The 18,301-nt window shown below is 41.4% G+C and overlaps 1 protein-coding gene across 1 annotated transcript in view; it reads right to left on the bottom strand.

Moving 5' to 3' along the window:
* flna (filamin A, alpha (actin binding protein 280)) overlaps positions 1 to 18,301 on the bottom strand; it is a 39,442-nt gene that overhangs the window by 4,950 nt on the left and 16,191 nt on the right. The window contains exons 4-39 of the mRNA XM_029507501.1: positions 17,962 to 18,109; positions 17,592 to 17,710; positions 17,352 to 17,429; positions 16,935 to 17,097; positions 16,629 to 16,829; positions 14,498 to 14,635; positions 13,565 to 13,691; positions 13,326 to 13,462; positions 13,027 to 13,223; positions 12,801 to 12,914; positions 12,508 to 12,651; positions 12,287 to 12,410; positions 11,970 to 12,130; positions 11,774 to 11,864; positions 11,342 to 11,511; positions 10,689 to 10,806; positions 9,599 to 9,711; positions 9,271 to 9,420; positions 8,823 to 9,141; positions 7,579 to 7,752; positions 7,332 to 7,494; positions 7,051 to 7,211; positions 6,559 to 6,726; positions 6,335 to 6,458; positions 5,491 to 5,647; positions 5,221 to 5,410; positions 3,940 to 3,963; positions 3,166 to 3,413; positions 2,717 to 2,791; positions 1,886 to 1,985; positions 1,658 to 1,798; positions 1,421 to 1,549; positions 1,094 to 1,267; positions 625 to 786; positions 314 to 517; positions 67 to 219 (exon numbers count right to left, since the gene is read on the bottom strand). Coding sequence (XP_029363361.1) covers positions 67 to 219; positions 314 to 517; positions 625 to 786; positions 1,094 to 1,267; positions 1,421 to 1,549; positions 1,658 to 1,798; positions 1,886 to 1,985; positions 2,717 to 2,791; positions 3,166 to 3,413; positions 3,940 to 3,963; positions 5,221 to 5,410; positions 5,491 to 5,647; positions 6,335 to 6,458; positions 6,559 to 6,726; positions 7,051 to 7,211; positions 7,332 to 7,494; positions 7,579 to 7,752; positions 8,823 to 9,141; positions 9,271 to 9,420; positions 9,599 to 9,711; positions 10,689 to 10,806; positions 11,342 to 11,511; positions 11,774 to 11,864; positions 11,970 to 12,130; positions 12,287 to 12,410; positions 12,508 to 12,651; positions 12,801 to 12,914; positions 13,027 to 13,223; positions 13,326 to 13,462; positions 13,565 to 13,691; positions 14,498 to 14,635; positions 16,629 to 16,829; positions 16,935 to 17,097; positions 17,352 to 17,429; positions 17,592 to 17,710; positions 17,962 to 18,109 — 5,359 coding nt within the window. The remainder of the gene's footprint in view (positions 1 to 66; positions 220 to 313; positions 518 to 624; positions 787 to 1,093; positions 1,268 to 1,420; positions 1,550 to 1,657; positions 1,799 to 1,885; positions 1,986 to 2,716; positions 2,792 to 3,165; positions 3,414 to 3,939; positions 3,964 to 5,220; positions 5,411 to 5,490; positions 5,648 to 6,334; positions 6,459 to 6,558; positions 6,727 to 7,050; positions 7,212 to 7,331; positions 7,495 to 7,578; positions 7,753 to 8,822; positions 9,142 to 9,270; positions 9,421 to 9,598; positions 9,712 to 10,688; positions 10,807 to 11,341; positions 11,512 to 11,773; positions 11,865 to 11,969; positions 12,131 to 12,286; positions 12,411 to 12,507; positions 12,652 to 12,800; positions 12,915 to 13,026; positions 13,224 to 13,325; positions 13,463 to 13,564; positions 13,692 to 14,497; positions 14,636 to 16,628; positions 16,830 to 16,934; positions 17,098 to 17,351; positions 17,430 to 17,591; positions 17,711 to 17,961; positions 18,110 to 18,301) is intronic.

Here is an 18,301-nt window from a genome sequence, read left to right as displayed (position 1 = left end):
TCAGTCAGTTTAGTACAAACCAGAAGAAAACTGCTCTGTGAATACTGGCTGTTTTAAGGCAAGTACCTGGCACATGTTGGTCTGCAAACTTGATATTGATGATATAATTGCCCGGTTCAGTGGGGCAGTATGTGACCTTGCAGGTGCCATCTTCCTGGTCCTCAGTGTTAATATCTACTTTACTGGGTCCCTCAATGGATAGACTAAGACCACCATAGCCTGTGGAGGAGAAACATGACAGAATGGTATTAAATAAAAAAATCTGGACAGCTGTTTGAAAAATTACAGGTGTAGAAATATCTTAAGAGTCTACCTGCATCACGAGTGTCAATGATGAATTCAGCAGGCTCAAAAGTCCTGGCCTCACTCAGGCCCTGGCCACTCACACGAACACGACTAGCATCACCTATCTCTGACTGGTTGATCATAACAGCAATGGGGCTGTTGGGAATATGGCGACCATTCTTCTTGATGTTCACCAGGTGCTCTCCAATCTCCTTAGGCACAAATGAGATACCTGTGACAGATGCATGCAAACAAATGAGGGGGAGGGTTAAAATACAGAGGAAAAAGATACACAGATCAGACTTCATGTCAAATTCATATCTCCTCTCAAGCACTCACCAACATGGCCATTACGCAGCATCTTCAGCAGACAGGGCTCCTCACGACCCGAGGGTGTGGTGAGGGAGGCAGTCAGCTGACTGAAGTCAAGCTCTCCAATATCCAGTGGGATATCTGCAGCTGAGCCCACCTTCAAATGGGACATCCTCATGGAGTCATCACCTGTGGGCAACAGTTAAGTTGAGCTGACTGCATTACTACACACAAAAAAAATAAAAATAAATAAAAAGCCTCCTCCACTGTATTAGCTTAATAGACTATTGAAATAAGCTTTGTTATCTCATCTTAACAGTGCATTTCAGTTGTTGAGCACCAAGTCTTAAGTCGAAATTCAAGTAACATGAATTTCGACAGGATAGCAACAGTTAGATTCACTGATTCAAAAACTTGTTTCATGAACATTTCAACCACTGAATTGCAGACGTTCTTTTTCTCTGCTTTTGAAAAGTCAAACAGCAGATAAAATTACCAGTGATCCTTGCAGAGAAGGGGCTGCCAGGGATGTGTTTGTCATTGTATTTGACCAGGATACTGTAGTCTCCTGGCAGAACGGGCAGATAGGACACAGTGCATGTTCCATCCTGGTTGTCCACACAGCTGATGTCTGCTTTGGATGGACCCTCAATGGCCAGAGACAGACCACCTACAAAGATGTGCATGTGTAATTACATTTATCTGTGTTCTAATTTCTTTTTTCCTCTTTGGTCAGTGGTGGTGTTTAGGATGTTTTAAGGTTTAAAATAATAATTATATATAATGTGTACATCATAAAAATGTCTGTACGACTGCTACGTACCCTCTCCAGCATCTTTGGTGTTAACAGTGAAGACAGCAGGCTTATTGACAGTCCCATGAATGAGGCCTGGGCCATAGGCACTAACATTACCACTGTTCATGTAATCTACATAGAACTGCAATGGGCTTCCTGTGAGAGACAGGGAGTGAACATGAAGTTGTAGTTGCATTTCTCCTTGTTCATTTTCATAGATTTTATAACATGCATATCTGCAAATGCTTTAGATGCAAGTTATACCAGGGATGTGGATGCCGTCATACTTGATGTCCATCTCATGCAGTCCAGCCTCAGTGGGTGCATACTTGACGGTAACAGTGCCATCCTTGTTGTCTGTGATGTCAGGCTTGGCCACCTTGCCTGATGGCATTCGGACCTCACCTTCAACAGAGGACAGGAACATAGTATGAAATATAGACATGTGAGGTCCAATCTGTGCTTTCTAAAACACAGAGATGCTCATTTTACCTGTGATCTCTCCCTTCTGGATGGTGAATGGGATGACCAGGTCAAATGGCCTAAGTCCTGCCACATCCAGACCATTCATTCCCATTGGTCTGTCAGTCGCCTAGGAGACAGAAGCCATAGATACATTGTGAAGAGGTTGTGCTGGGATTACTGTAACGTTGTCGAAACAGTGCAGGACAAAAAGTCATAAAAAACCCCTCCAAACACAAAGACAAAATGGGATTAGGCAACTGAGATGAAGTGATCGACAAAGGAGATGACAATGGTAATCTTGGTCAGGATGATGACACCGACACACACACTGCGAGAGAGAATGAAATGAAGACAAAAACACTGACAGCTCATAGGTAGCCATTTTGTAAAATGTGAAGCATGACTTGGGCACATTGAGGATTCCCAAAATGGCTGCTTTTGTCTCATAAGCAAGCTGACATGGAGCACTGCTGCAGAGCTGGGCTGCAAAATGATCTGGATAAAATTTCCCACATTAAGAGGGGAAATGGTCTCCTTTGTTGCTAAAAAAAATTATGGACATGTTTTGTAACAGCAGCTTTCAGGAGAAGAATATAACTTTTTTTGTATTATACAGCTCTGTTTACATTGTCTATGTCTTTGAAGAGCCCTGTATCTGAGATGAAAGGAGTAAATGAAAGACAAATCCCCCTCAGAGATGAAACACCTGCAATGAGAGGCAGCAGACACTGATACAGATTGGTGGATGGGTAAAGATGATGCAGATGAGAGAAAGGTTGAAGTGAGAGAGTAGACAATAGAGGAAGTTAAACAAATGTGAAGCTGACAAAGATGAGAGAAGCTCGATGTTTTAGGTACCCAGGGCTGTTGAGCGTAGTACTGGGGCATTTGGCTCTGCTGCATGAGCTGGTCTGATGGAGCTCCTTCCAGTGCCTGACAGGGGGAGGAGTGGTGTGGGGGGTATGCAAGGGGGTGTTGTAGGGGACGGAGAGGGTAAAAAAAGGACAGATGGGATGGGAAAAAATAAAACAGTAGTCAAAGTGATTTAGGAAATGTGTGGGACCAATAGGACCCAATCACGAAGTGTCTGTAGGAAGAAACAGTACACGTGAAGGTAGATATACTCTTATATACACAATATACACTTGATGTTAGATGTTAAGAGCCACATCCTAAATCAACACAAGTCAAATTTAAATGAAATCTATCCAAAAACATCACATCTTACTGTGGTTTGAAAGTCACATTTTCTGTTTTTTTTTTTTTTTTGCTGTAGAAATAACATGCACACAACACACATCACTCACCGTGACTTGGAAGGGACTGTTGGGGATATGCTCCCCTCCAAAACGGACGCAGATAACATACTCGCCAGGCTGTGGCGCCGTGTAGAAGATGTCAAATGTGCCATCTTCGTTTTCAACAACATCCACATCAAGTTCAGCCCCCTCGGGGGTGCACACACTGCAGGTCACCTTGCCTTTCCCCGCAGCTTTGGCGTCCACTGTGATGACTGTCTGCTCTCCGATCTGGATGGTTGGGCCAACACCAGCGCCTTAAATAATTGAGAGGAGCAGGTCAATGAGATGTAGTTTGTTCTGATTTATTTTTTTTTTCCCCCCCAATGACGCAAACAGGCACACACTCCCTCTCAGCATGCAAGTTACACACACAGGGCCAGGTTAAACTTGGATGAGGTCTAATCATGTTACTTCCATTTAATGTACATTGTTTCCATTGACTCATGTTATGATCATACATTTTCTATGTAGAACTGAAAGCCAGGCTGCAAAAGTGCCATTCCACCATGCCATCCTATCTCCTCTGTTAGTCCATTAGTTTGTCCAAAAAACATGAGAGGACAGAGATATAGAGTTATGGGAGAGGGATGCTATGACAAATGGGACAAAAACAGGTATAGGAGAGAAAGACAGAAGAGGAAGGAGAAACCGCAACAGAGATAGAAAGATGGGACGTCCCACTGAAAGCTACAGTAGTGCCACTATCCTCCATGCTGACAGAAAAAGAGAAAATGGCAGAGCAGTTCCTCTGTATGACAAAATTGTTCATGAGCCTCTTACCTAAACCGTGACCACCGATTGAGACTGATAATAGGAATGGTGAGAAGCAGGGGAGCGAGAGAGAAAAAAAAAAAAGAAAAAAAAAAAAGAAAAAAAAAAGAGAGTGACAAATCAGGTGGGGGTGGGGGTGAGTGGGAGGCAATAACTGTGCTCCAAACACTTCGATGAAAATAAAATGGTGATGGTGGAGTGTGAAGCAGGGAAGGGGAATGGTGTGTATGTGTGTGCGCACCAGGGCCTTGGATGAAGGAGGTGGGGGGTGTAACTGAGGAGCACAGCGTGAAAAACACAACAAACCAATGCAAAAATAGTTACGTGATGAGAAGCAAGTACACCCAGAGATGAAATCAAATTCTTTCAGGTTGGAGAAAACATGTATTTTTACTTTCTTTTTGAGAGTTTAGTGATGATAAAAATAAATACCTCTCATGCCTGTGTACCAACTATGAAATGATTGCCATCAGCTGCTTAGCTTGCTACAAAGGAACCATAAGGCATGAACTTTAAAAACTTGCATCTACGGAAGAAAGTCTGTCTTATAAGAAACTGAAAATAACTAACATACAGTACAGGCCTAAAGTTCAAATGAATAGGAAAGTGTGTCCAAACATTTGGCCTGTACTGTATGACACAGGACCAATGGCGCAGAATTCGATTTACTGGACATTGGTTCTGTTTGAGGCAGAATCATCTGCTTATCCCTGGTGTCCTACATGTGGAATAAGAAAAACAAAAAACAAAAAAAACAATTGATCTGGAATTCTGGAGATCTGGATTAGGCCCGCTTGAATTTGGCAAGTATGGATGAGTAAGATTTGAATTTCTGAGAGCTTGAATTTTTTTACTCTGGGCTGCATTGAAAAAAGTCAGCAGCAAGGAATTCAAAGGCTTCCAAATTAAAAAAAAAAATCTAGAGAGACAGATTTGCTATTATAAAGTCACATATAACTATTACCTATTTCCTCTAAATTGTAGTCAATATGTAACTAATAACTGGAACAATAAGACTACATTTCTTTAATGACAGAATGAATGAAAAAATATGAAACACTTTGGAATGATTTTGTGTTTATTCATCACTTTGAAAGGTATCCTGTGCATTCTGTGCATTTTAGAGAGACTACCGTTAAAGCAAAACAGGGAATAAATGACCAACAACTGCTGGTCAGGGATGATATTTGATCGTATGAATTTCAGAGAAATTCATATGATCAAATATGAATTTCATCTTAATAGAGAAAAAAAATTAGTAATACGTGTTGTAAATTAACCGTGCTGTACCTGTCACTGTGCACTTGCTAGCATCTCCAGTGGGCAGCGCCCTAATGCGATAGGGTGAGTATGGGATCTCGTCCCCTCCATACTTAATGAGGATGGTGTATCTGCCGGTCATGTCTGGCACGTAAGACACCAGGTAGGTGCCGTCATGGTTGTCACGTATGTTGGCCTTCTTAGGTTTCCCTTCTGGATCCTGGTTGGAGGGAGTAACCATAATTTGACAACAAATACCAACATAAGGTGTTTTAATTTTTCTATAGTGTGAGCCCTCACAGTGATCTGCACTGCCAGTAGTCCCTCCCCGGCATCTTTGGCATCAATAGTGAACTCCACAGGCAGAGAGGCTGGCACTCCAGTGGTGTTGAGGCCGGGTCCGCTAGCACGCACCTTACTGGCATCGTGGGTGGGCAGCACCTTCACTTTGTAGGGGCTAAGAGAAGAAGCAAGACAGGTGTCTGGTTTTTCCTGAGCATCAGCGATAACGCTATAGCCTAAAGTGTTACCGTATGCCCAAGTGAAGTGGACCATTATCCTATTGAGTCAATGATTCCCTTCCGGTAAGCCGCAAATATATCACAAATGCTTCAACAAAAATATTTGCAAAACAATACAAGAAAATAAGGTAATAACAAATACTATACAAAATGTTTTATGACAAAACATTAAAAACTCAATTCTATGTATTCTTTCCTCATATCAACCTCATCGACCATCTGGTAAAAGAGTAAAGAAAGTTGCACTATTATTCAGTGCTTAATTTATAGAATGTTAAAAATAAAGACATAGAAGATCATTTGATTCCCATGTTATTCTAAGGATTGATGCAAAGATGTTCAAATGGGTCATGAGCCAATGAACTGGAAAAGGCTACTATGCCTGGTACTGTTGTGTTTTGTGAGGTCACAATCACTTTGACAATGATGAACTGATTACATATTAGTGGTCAAAGTGAATATCTGTGCCAGATTACTGAAATATCTCGCCTGTGAGAGCAGGACAGACAGATGACCTCTGACCTCAGGTGTCACCAGAACAGATGCATAGAAAGTGAAGAAGAATAAATATATTCTGATCATACTTTCAAAGCTGTATACACTGAATTGCTGTCATGTGCTACCTGCGTGGGATCTCCTCATCAGCATATAACACATTAATGGAGTAGGGTCCCTCTCTGGTGGGAACATAGTTGACTGTGTGAGTCTGGTCACCGTTATCCACCACTTCCACTGGCTCTACCACACCTAAACACACACAAAAGAAAGTTTCCTAAGTGTTTCATTCTATTCCTTTTTGTGTGCAATTGCTTTATTCATGAACAGACACATTTGAACACACACTAACCTTTTGGTCCCTGTACACGGACCTGCAGTGGGGCCACTCCGGCTTTAGAGGCATCCACTGTGAATGCCTGAGGAATGTTGGCTCTGACATTGTTGCCCAGTCCTGGACCCTGGCACTTCACCTTGGTGCTGTCCACAGTGTCGCTTACAGGCACAGAGAATGGGCTCCCTTTGGAGACAAATTGTCACAATATTTAGACAACATATTTCAATGTATCCTAACAGCTAAGTAAGTAAGATAATGATGTTTTTAAAAGCTTTAAAACTTTTAACTTTAAAATCTTCTGCTTCCTTCTTTGTCAACGTGCCCATTTGTACATTTTTCAAAACATAACAGTGGTATTCATAGTATCTCTCGAGTCAAGAAAAGCAACCAAACTTAATTTGTGCTCAAATACAACCTGATTAGTGCTGTATAACTTTGGGATAACCCAAACCCCTACACAGCATATGACAACTCTTAATGACACAAAGGCTGTAACAATTCTGAGACCTGTGATGGGCTGTCCTCCATAGGTGATGTTGAGATTGTATGTGCCAGGCTCATATGGGACGTACTCCACACTGCAGCTGCCATCCTTGTTATCAGTGCAGGACATTTTAGCCTCAGATGGACCCTCCATAGCTAGCCCAAGGCCACCGGTACCTGCTCCTCTGCAGAGTTAAGATGAAAAAAAAGAATATATAAATAAATAATAATACAAAAAAAAAAAAGAGCAGGAAAATCATTGCATTTTCCATGTGGAACTCTATCAAATGTTTCATCTCACTCACCGGGTTTCCACTGTGAACTTGTTGGGCTTGTTGGTGATGCCACCTTTCAGACCAGGACCATGCACACGCACACGAGCTGGATCACAGCCTTCAGTGACACCAACACGGAATGGACTCTTGGGCACTGGAGAGCCATCATAGCAAACCTCCACACTGTGTGGGCCTTATAGATTCACACAATATGAAGATGGTGTTAAACTCATGCATCTGAGAACCTAAACCCAAGCACACATTATGACAAACTCACCCTCCTCATAGGGGGTGTACTCTACAGTGTATGTCCCATCTCCAAGGTCTGTGATCAGGGCATCTGTACGGCTGCCAGATGGGTTGTTAATGAGGGTTTTGATGTGGTTACCTCCAGTCTGTGTGAGAGCACGAGCATCCACAGTGAAGTCAGTGGTTGCCTCACGGAAAACACCTATGAACACAGACCAGGGAATATGTGTCATTAGAGACTATGAAAAGCCCTAACCAGCCTTGTTACCAACCTCGCATGAATACATAAATGCAAGCAACCATAATACTAAATAAAATAAAAATAAAATCACGTCTAAAGTTAGATTAGATTAGATATACTTTATTGTCCTGAAGGAACTTTCTTGTTGGCTAAAACTGCAAAATAAGATTTGATCACTGTGGCATTGATCATTCATCACTATGTACCCTATCTTTGACTCAGCTTCTTTTTTGGGCAACCTGCACCTATCTGGATTCCCATCTCTCCAGAGATCTACACAGAAACCCTCTGGCTCAGCATTGTTCACTCCAGCACCACCTGCTTCCCTTCCCTTGTCCATTCTTCCACATCTTCCCTGTCCTTTATGCCCACCTATATTCACTGAGGTGTAGTGCTGCCCTCCCTGACACACAAAGGTCATTCCACATGGTCACATTTATGATGGTCACACACATCCACTAAAATAAAATATTTAGCTGCAAGACTATAACTGCATCAATCGCATAAAAAGTTGACACGCCCTGTGGTGTTATACTATGAGGACGATTGCAGACCAAAAAACATATCCACTATTGCACTTTGTCAGAGAGAGAGATTGTGTTTGCCGACAGCGAGAATTCTATGTGCTTGACATTTTCTTCGAAGATGGATTGAGGTAAGACGTAGTCTGTCTGTCCAATGATTTCCCTTGCTATTTTTACCTGGGTTAGAATTTTTTAGTTGCCATATCAGGCTGTCAGGCTTCCAAGCATTATGAAATTAAAGCATGTTCTTTTTTTGTCAGCTTTGAACAGCCTCAGCCTCCAGGGGAAAGGAGTTCTTTAAGCCAAATACAACAGAGAAGATCTACGTGGTCACACCATTTTTAGCTTGTTATTCCTAAAAACACTGAGGTACTTGTAGGAGCTTACTTGTTCAATTCTGCAGTTTTTGATTAGGACAGGATCATGAATGATTTGTCCACAAGGATCAAATTTTATTTTTTTTTTCGTTTTGCAGCTGTTTCATTGTTCTGCAACATGTTCTCTCACCTTTGCCCTCGACTCCTGGTCCAAACACACGGACTCTACTTGCATCAACTGCAGGCTCAACATTGAGCCGTGCAGGGAAGTTGGGCACATCCTGTCCACCGTAGCGAATGGTGAGTGTGTATGAGCCAGGGTAGAGAGGGATGTAGGTGATGGTGTAGGTCCCATCTCCATTGTCCTGGATGTGAACTTCAGCCTCAGTGCCACTGTCTGAGATGATCTCGATAGTCAGCTCGGCTGGGCCAGCGTTGGTACAGTCCACAATGAACTCCCCTGTCTCTCCAACCTTGGCACGCTCCAGGCCTGGGCCTGAGCACCGTACCTGAGAGCAGATGTGAGAAGTGACAGAGACTAATGAGTCCATCAGCAATAAAATCACTTGAGTTTAATTTTCTTGTTGTTTATTATTTCTATGTGTTCACATCAGCATCTGTCAGTATTTGTGGTTAACCTTGGAGGGGTCTGTGGCAGGGTAAGCTGTGGGGGTGAAAGGCGATCCAGGAATTGGAACTCCGTCATAGGTTAGTTCAACCTGGTACGGGCCAGCCTCCCGGGGGATGAACTTCACCTGACTGGTCTCTGGGCTCAGCCCTGGCTCAACCTGGAGCAAGAATTATGACCTAGAGTTTAGCAATTTATATATACTAAAGCTGTCGAAATAAACATGTTAATCCAGATATATATATTATAAAGCAGCATATTTCTTTCATAACTTGATTATATTATAATCAAGGGTTTCTCTCACATCACATTTAAGCTTCTGAAGACTTTTTCCATACCTTGCTAGCCACTGGCTTCCCTGATGGTCCAGTCACCTTGGCAGCAACCTTACCCTGACCACCAGCTCCCTTTGATTTGACAGTCACTTCTTGGTCTTTACCGACGGTCATCTCTACAGACAGATCAGAGACAGCAGCGTAAATTGAAAATATGCTTCTAGATGACTGCTATATGGTTGAGAAATGTTCACTTAGCAAGTTAAATATCTGAGGTATAAGATAAAATTTTCAACTCAAGCCAAAATCACAAGGTAAATTGTCATATACAGTACAGGCCAAAGGTTTGGACACACCTTCTCATTCAAATGAATAGGAAAGTCCCCAAACCTTTGGCCTGTACTGTTTTAGTACCAAAATTGATAAATAAGACACCTTTAACTCAACATTTCTCACTTAAAATGCAATGCATTATATACACTGGTGCATCCCCTAGACTGGTAAAATGCAGTGAGAGGTTGGCTGAAACTGAGGGTGATGCTCTAAATCTGAGAAATGGACTGATGGACTGACTCCATATCTGAGGTTTGTGGGATTCAATTAAGTATTCAGCTTCATTCTATCAAGTAGCTCGAGGGTGTGTTCATTTAAAATGTTTAGTTGTTGTTCTTGGCTTAAGGTTAAATGTCTGATATTAACATATTTGGAGTTGAGTTAATGCTTATTAGCCTGAAGTGAATCCTACACATTTTTCACATGCACTGTTAATGTGGTTGGTTTGAATTATTTAAAATAGAATAAATATTGCCAAAATAAATTTAAATAGTTTGTTCAAGTGTTTATAAATGAATGACTACTAATACATATGAAACCCTTTTAACCAGTGCGACAACCCACCCAAAGTAGGCTACACCTGCAATGTATTGACCAAGTTTTACTGTAACTCAAAATCTTGATTTAGCCAAAATTATTATAATGTTAAATTATAATGTGCTTCCTTACCAAAAAAAAAATAAATAAATAAATAAATAAACTAAATTACAGAAAAGAGTGAGTAACAAAAAGAGTGTTTCGCTCCATGGTAACACAAAGTAAGATTAAATTAGGCTGAAATCAAAACATTATTGAAGAGTCATGACAGGAGGGTGCATACTGTCTCCAAGGCCTGTGACGTTGATCTTGTTGAGGTCCAGTGTGGGTGCCACAGCAACATTGAAAGGGCTCTTGGGAATGTGATCCCCACTGTAGGTCACAGCAACTCCCAGAGGGCCCTGGGGCAGGAGGTGAAGCATAGAAACATCACAATATCACATAAATTATATAAAGAGTAAACAGAATTAAGCTACTGTGACTTATAACATAACAGCCAAAGAAACCAAAGGGATTGTTTGATATTCTGGGAAAAGTTCATAAAAAAATAATAATAATAAAAAAAAAAGATGCCTCCTCTTCATTATGCAGCTAGAGTCAGGAGTTATAAAATGAAATTAGCTTAGAGTGAGGCTAGCCAGGTTATAAAAAAAAAAAAAAAAAAACATGAACAAATCCCCCCCAACAAAAATGAAATATTCATGTTCAAATTAAACACACAAGATGCAACTTATAAATGAGATTTACAGGCCGTTTCCATTTTATTTTTAAATGCTAAGTTAACTGCAGTGTTATACTTTGTGCTAGACATAATACAACTTACATACAACTCAGGAAAATAAAGTAAGCTCGTTCAATACCAAACATTAGCATTACAAGTGCACAACTTGGAGACTGATTGTGTTAATACATGTGTGAGTCCTTGTCTCATCTTACCTGCTGCACGGGTGTGTATTTTACAGTGTGTGTGTTGTCATGGTTGTTGATAATTTCAAAGTCCTTGACAACTTCTCCTTTGGTTGGACCACTGAAGTTACAGTCAAGGTTTGCTTTTCCTGCCCCTTTTGTGTTCACGGTGAAATGAGTGGGCTTGTTCAACTCAACGCCTGAGACAGAGAGAGAGAGAGAGAGAGAGAGATAAAAAGTTAATTTAATAGTTTCATTTGCATGTTCAATTACTTTTTTGTTGTTGTGTTGATGTTTTAAACTTAATGCTACAGAATAAATTCTAGAGGTTTCATTGAATGAAAAGAAAAGCTAATTTGTTTATATCAGACGTGACCATTGATATAAACGAAAGAAAGAATGAAAAAAAAAAAAAAAGTAAGCTGCAGATTTTAATGTAGAGGTAAAAACAGACACTCTTACCACTGCGGCTCAGTCCTGGTCCCTCTGCCTTGACTTTGCTAGCATCATGAGAAGGATCAACTTTAACCCTGATGGGCGTCATTGGAATAGCCTAAAAACCAAACATAAGTTGCACTGCATTAAAACATAGTCTCAGTCCAACATGTGAGCATTCTGATCTCATTCATGATTCAAACTGTGCTCAATTGAGACTCGCCTGGTCGGCAAACAGAACCATGATAGTGTAGCTGCCTGCACCAGGAGGAGTGTATTTGACAGTGAAAGTGTCATTGTCATTCCTGATGATGTCAAAGTCAATGTCAGCTTCTGCAGGTCCCACCACTCCAGGGGCGCACTTGATTCCTATACTGATGTCACCTGAGCAAAGGAGACAAGTCAGTTGCCCTTCAAGTTGTCTGCTGAAACCATTTTTGCCTCTTATGTCTAATTCTTTTTAAACGAGTATTAAAAAAATTTCCTGTGAAAGCTGCTTGTGTAGTTTAGAAAAAACATTACAGGCAACTTTAGCCTTACCTTGACCAGCTTCTGAGCAGTCCACAGTGAAGTATGTTGGCTCGAAAGCCTTAAGCCCAGTCTTGGCCACTCCAGGTCCTGAAACTTTCACTTTGTTGGGATGACAGCCTGCCCCAATATTCATCTGTTGTCAGGTGCAAACAGATAAGGAGACTTTTGTTTGATAATGGGTCTTTTTCGTAAAGAGCAGGACAACAAAATTCTTTTGTGCGTGCACTGACTCTGAACGGGCTGTCAGGTATGTTGACTCCTCCCCAGGACACCATTACAGTGTGTTTTACAGGTTTGCGAGGGGTGTAGGTACAGGTGTATGTGCCATTGCCATTATCTTTGACCTGGACATCCACAGGCGTGCCTTCACCATCCTGTGCAGAGTTGAAAAACCAGAGCATAAAGTCAGGCAATGGTAATAAAATACTATAAATATCAAGGAGTAGAAAACAGACAGGGGTCTCTGAGGGTCTGATTCAGGTGTAGATAACCCTACACAGGCACTTCATTTCCTAAAACACACCTGAGCCATGATCTTGAGAGGAGCTTTTCCTCCTTGTTTGGCATCAACTGTGAACTCAGTTGGCTTTCCAACAGCCAAACCACTGCTCTGAAGGCCAGGTCCATATGCCTTTATCTGTGGAGATACAGTTCTACATGTAAGCTCTGTGATAAAAAAAAAATACTTAAGCAATAAAAGAAATAAACAAAACTTTCAAATTGTGCACTACATATACTTTTGTGCATACCTTGTCAGGGTAGAAGTCTTTGCCTGGTGGATTCACAATCTCAGCCATGAACGGAGAGTGCTGGATGTCTTCGTTGTTGCAGAGTACATGCACAGCATACTCGCCAGGTTCTGTGGGCCAGTACCGCACGTCACAGGATCCATCACCCTTATCGTCACATTCAATTTTGGCCTGAGATGGACCCTCCACAGAGAAACCTGTCCAGAGCAAATAAATAAGTTTAGAGGAAAACATGGATGCAACACATAGCTGAGGGAGCATGTCTACACTCTGTGTGTGTGATTGCTGCTATCTCTTACCCAGGGTGCCAACGTTGTCGCCAACAGCCTCCACCACAAAGTCAGCAGATTTGCCAACAATGCCCCCCTCCAGGCCTGGACCCCAGGCCCTCACCTTCTGCTGGCCAGCCTCAGCACCAATCTTGACCTCAATGGGACTAGACAGAGCAAATTGACATAATGATCAGCCTATATGAAAAGTTTAGCTGATTCAGTTGTAGTTTGATTCATTGTTATTGTTCAACAAAATTGCTATGTACCTGCGGGGGATGTGCTGTCCTCCCCAGGTGATGGTGATTGTGTATGTTCCAGGGGTAGTGGGGTAATATTCAAATCCATAGATACCATCTCCAAGATCTTTCCTTTTACATGGCTCCTCAAGACCCTCTGTAAGCACAGTGATGCATTAGTACAGTATAATGAGTAGAAAATATAAGAAGTCTATTTTGAGAGTTTTTGCTCATCTGAACGGAGGGTAGGGTATAGATGTATACAGACAAAGCAAATTTTGTATAAAATTATCAATTTCCATCTCCAGTGAGTAACTTGACCAGTGTGTAAAGCTGATCACTTCTGCCAACAGAAGGATTTTCTAGCTGCTGAATTAAAAATTAGTTTTGGGAAGAGAAAAATGTACAAAAAAAGTAGTGGCTTCAATAGTGATAATTATGACTGGTCAATGAAACAAAACTAGGCATATAATATGATGCTTAATGCTTGATAAATACTACTACTGATAAATACTTTGTCTGTACTCTGTGCTTAGTGCCAAGTAATGCAAGTAATGTTCATCATCTTTGTTAAGCCTGTTATCTGGCTAACATATGCTAATTAGCATTAGACAAAAGTGTCCTACTTTCTCTACTGCAGGAAACAAGACTGACTGTTAGTATTGAGAGCTAACAGTGAAGCTGTGTGACCTTAACTAAAGCAAATTGCTGAAAGGGCTAAAACACTGCTCAACTGCTAATCAGGTTTGTGACAAGGAACTCACATCATGACAAAGAAAGGTATTTGAACCATTGTTAAAATGGGTTATGTAGCATCAGAGGAACAGCATTTCAACTAATGCAGTGCTTCTCTATGGATTTATTGAACATCAAACTTGGTATCAAGAGATGTTACCCTAGATTGAATGGATAAATCCATTGGAAATGGCAAATGGCAATGGTGGTGTTTGCATTGAAACTCACTGGGGCCCTTGATGGAGACCTTAAGCTCTCCAGTTCCAGCTCCTTTGGTATAAACCTTAAAGTCTGCAGTCTCCTTCACCCTCAGGCCCTTGGGCTGCAGACCACGGCCTTTAGCCCTGCAGAGGCTGGGGTTACATGCTGTGGAGAGAGTGGGTGACAATGAAGGAGTGCATGAGCGTAAGAGACAGACCTCCTGGGGTTCTGATTCCAACATTAAAATCGTAAGAAAGCTCAGTTATGGTTTTGGTGAGGAATGAAGAAATGAGGTGTGGGATGAATGATAGAAAACCAAAACACCAACCAACAGTGCAACCAATGAGAGGTTAACAACTTACAGAAACTATTCTTTCCCACCTTGCCTCTACTCTGCACACAATTCTGTGGCTCCTGTTCATCTAAATTATAGACCACTGCAAAGTAAGTAGCCTTTATCTCGACACAGGAAGTGGAGTATCTCTCATAGCTCCTAATTGAGAGTGTTTAAAATAGGAGCTGCTGAGTCACAGTTGGACACCCTGCAGGAAGGAAACTCCACAGGAATAGAGGCTACAGAAAGAGGCACAAGATATTTTCCAGGGGTGGACTATATGACCCTTTAGGAAAAAAGGACACACAATGACATTCTATTATATTCCAGTCTATTTTGTTTTCAAATGGTCGAGTGTGTTGTGCTGTAGAATACTACTATGACCATTCATTCATCGACCGCTTATGTTTCCTGGTTGCGGGGGATGCTGGAGCCAATCCCACCTCACATTGTGTGAGGGACACCAGGGTTACCTATCCAGGGTGAAGTACACTGAACCCACAACTTTCTTGTAGTGCCCATACTATTGCTGCTGAAAATACATTTTAAAGTTTGTATATGTTGTTAAAAAAATATTGATTAATAATGATGGAACTTAGACAACTAATTATAAAAGTAATATGTGTTTTGAAATCACAACTGTTCTTTTTTTTTATTATTTAAAGACCCTTATTTCATATGTTTTTAGTATTGTTTATATCCAATAAAGAGGCATTTGTGGTTTTAAGGACCAAAAACATTCTCATTGTAGTTTCTCTTCTCTCAGGCTCTGCCAGTCAATCAGAAGAAGGGTTCTAAGGCTCTATGGTCTTAGAGTAGATAGATAAACAGCTTTCAGGTAATCACTTATAGAGCTTAAATCCAGAAAGGCTGCATTGGGAGGATGGGAGTGTTAGTTCTCAAAGAGGCACTCCCAGTTATAGTCCTACCACATCATGCATCTGTTATCTCAATTCTGTCAAAAAAAAAAAAAATCAATAATTTTGAAAAGCGCTAAATCTTACACAATACTGGTCATTTGTATAGGCATCTTTTTGAACTGTCTCAGTGTGTAAACTACTAGAGCACTACTGAACTGGAAGAAATTAAACATCTGTCTTCTGGCAAATTGAAACAGCAACTTCATGGCATTATTCATCAATCTAAATGTCAGCACATGTGGGTGAGTGAATGAGTATTTTCTCATGGATATAGTGAAAGCTCCTAATAAGGGCACAACATTGGGGATGCCTGAGTCATTTTCAGTTTAGAAGCAGATGACACACACACAAACACACACACACACACCACACACTTATATAGAGTCAGTCTATGTAGGGAAATTAAGAGATGCATTCCATAAGAAAACACACACAAAACAAGGGGTAACAGTGAGATATCTACACAGACACACTGCTGACCCACTCATGCATGGCCTTGCACATGCACACGCTCAAAGTGGGTACCCAAGAGAGATCCCAGGAAACAGGAAATGACAGCAGAAGGAAGAGGCCGTTCCAAAGAGAGGACAGATACCACCAGTCTGCTATCAAAGAAAGAAGGAAAAGAAGGAGGGGAGGAGAGATGATACAGCATCCAGTACAGTGGCAGGAAGAGACAGCAAAGAATTTGACACAATTGAAGGAAAAAAATATTAATATGAGCAAATATAAAAAAAAAAAAAAATTGCCACAGTGAACTTTGTTACAACTGACAGCTAAGAGATCCTGAATGTGCCCCCCCCCCCCCCCCAACACACAAGGTAAATATAGGAAAAAACATTTTGTTGCATCATCCTATACAAAAAGAACTTATAAACATTTCTGTCAAAAGTATAACTCTTACCCTCTCCCACATTGACTGTGAAGGGACTCTTGCTGATCTGACCACCTGCGAATGTGACATAGATGGTGTGTTGGCCCTCCTGCGTCGGTTTGTATGTGCAGCGATAGCTACTGTTGCCCTTATCCTCAATGTTGCAAGTAACCGTGTTCTTCTTGCCAGCAGGGTCCATGATCACAACCTCTACCTCACCAACACCGGCACCTTAGTAAACAAGGAAGGAGATGAGGAAACAGAAACAGAACAGACATATTTCAGTGAAGACAACATGAAAGGAAACCAAACCGCTCTCATGTTGTCTGTCATTACCTGCTGTGTATACATCAAAGTAGGTGGTCTTGTTGGCAATGTTGCCTGAGGGCTCAAGACCTGGTCCCTGGGCTGTGGCCTTGCTAGAGTCACCCTGAGCCATGCCAACCTCCACTTCAAAGGGGCTCTTAGAGATGTGCTGGCCTGCAAAGAGCACTGTCACCTGGAGCAGAAATAAAAGTGAGATGTGTCTTGAGCCTTAAGGAATGATTTTAGTCATTAAATGTTTTGAATGCAATTGTGGACTGCTGGGAGACATCTTAGGCCTGAAAACTAAATGTAGAATGTTGTGGTAGAGGATCGTTGATTCGAGGATAATGATTTTGAATCCAGTTATAATTTCTGCATTGTATAACTAGTTCAGGTATCATAATTTTACACAGTGTATAGTCATATCACAGTCACAAAAACTCCTACCTTGTGCATGCCTGTTACTTTAGGGATGTAGAAGACAGAGTAGGTGCGGTTCTTATCATTGTTGGCTGTTACTTTAGCCTGGAGGGGAAAAAAAAAAAAAATATATATATATATATATATAAAAAACAACTGATGCCAAATACAATTTGGATTCTCTATGTGTGCTGTACATATTGCTGAATTGACAAATACTTTGACTTGACTTAAAATGAAATAATCTCACAAGGACCAGTCCCTGACCTCCTCTCTGTGTCCTGCAGGATCCTCGACATAGACCAGCACCTCTCCCATCCCTGCACTGATGGTCTCCACGGTGAACACAGCTTTCTTCATCACAACATTACCTACAGGCTCGACACCTGCAAAGAACGGGATAGTGCACTAATATCAGAGATGGTTCTAAGCTGACACAACTTGACTAAAGAAAACTACTGAAACGGGACTCTTAGAAACATTTTCTAATGCCACAGTCTTAGAAATCTACAGAATATGGATGGGCCTAGACTCCTTTTTAATGAGTCCAGCCTGTTTGAAAAGCATGTGGCATATGTAAATGTGCCATAATCTGATTCATCTGTTCTAGGTACTGCATTTTTCTGTGTCTGTGTACCTGGTCCATAGGCACGAGCCTTCTTGGGGTTGAGTTTGGGTCGGAGGGGTGCACCAGGCTTCAGTTTAGCCTTGGGGAACTGGGACAGGTAGGTCATGACTGAATGTTCATCCACATTGGGATCAACAATCTCTTCAGGGGTGATCACCTGAGACACAAAGACAAGACGCGCGAGTCTCAGAATATTTACACATTTGCAAATTCAAGAGAAGGGAGGATAGAGCTGTACAGGCTAAGCAGTGCTTGATTAGTTTCCATGGAGACAACTATACAAAACAATCAGGTGTTGTGATTTAGTGATCAAACCACATGCCAACCTCTGCCTCAGCTCAGAAAGTAC

Source organism: Echeneis naucrates, chromosome 7, assembly GCF_900963305.1.
Source record: "Echeneis naucrates chromosome 7, fEcheNa1.1, whole genome shotgun sequence".
NCBI classification, from domain to species: Eukaryota; Metazoa; Chordata; class Actinopteri; order Carangiformes; family Echeneidae; genus Echeneis; species Echeneis naucrates.
This window is presented reverse-complemented; position numbering and strand designations above follow the sequence as displayed.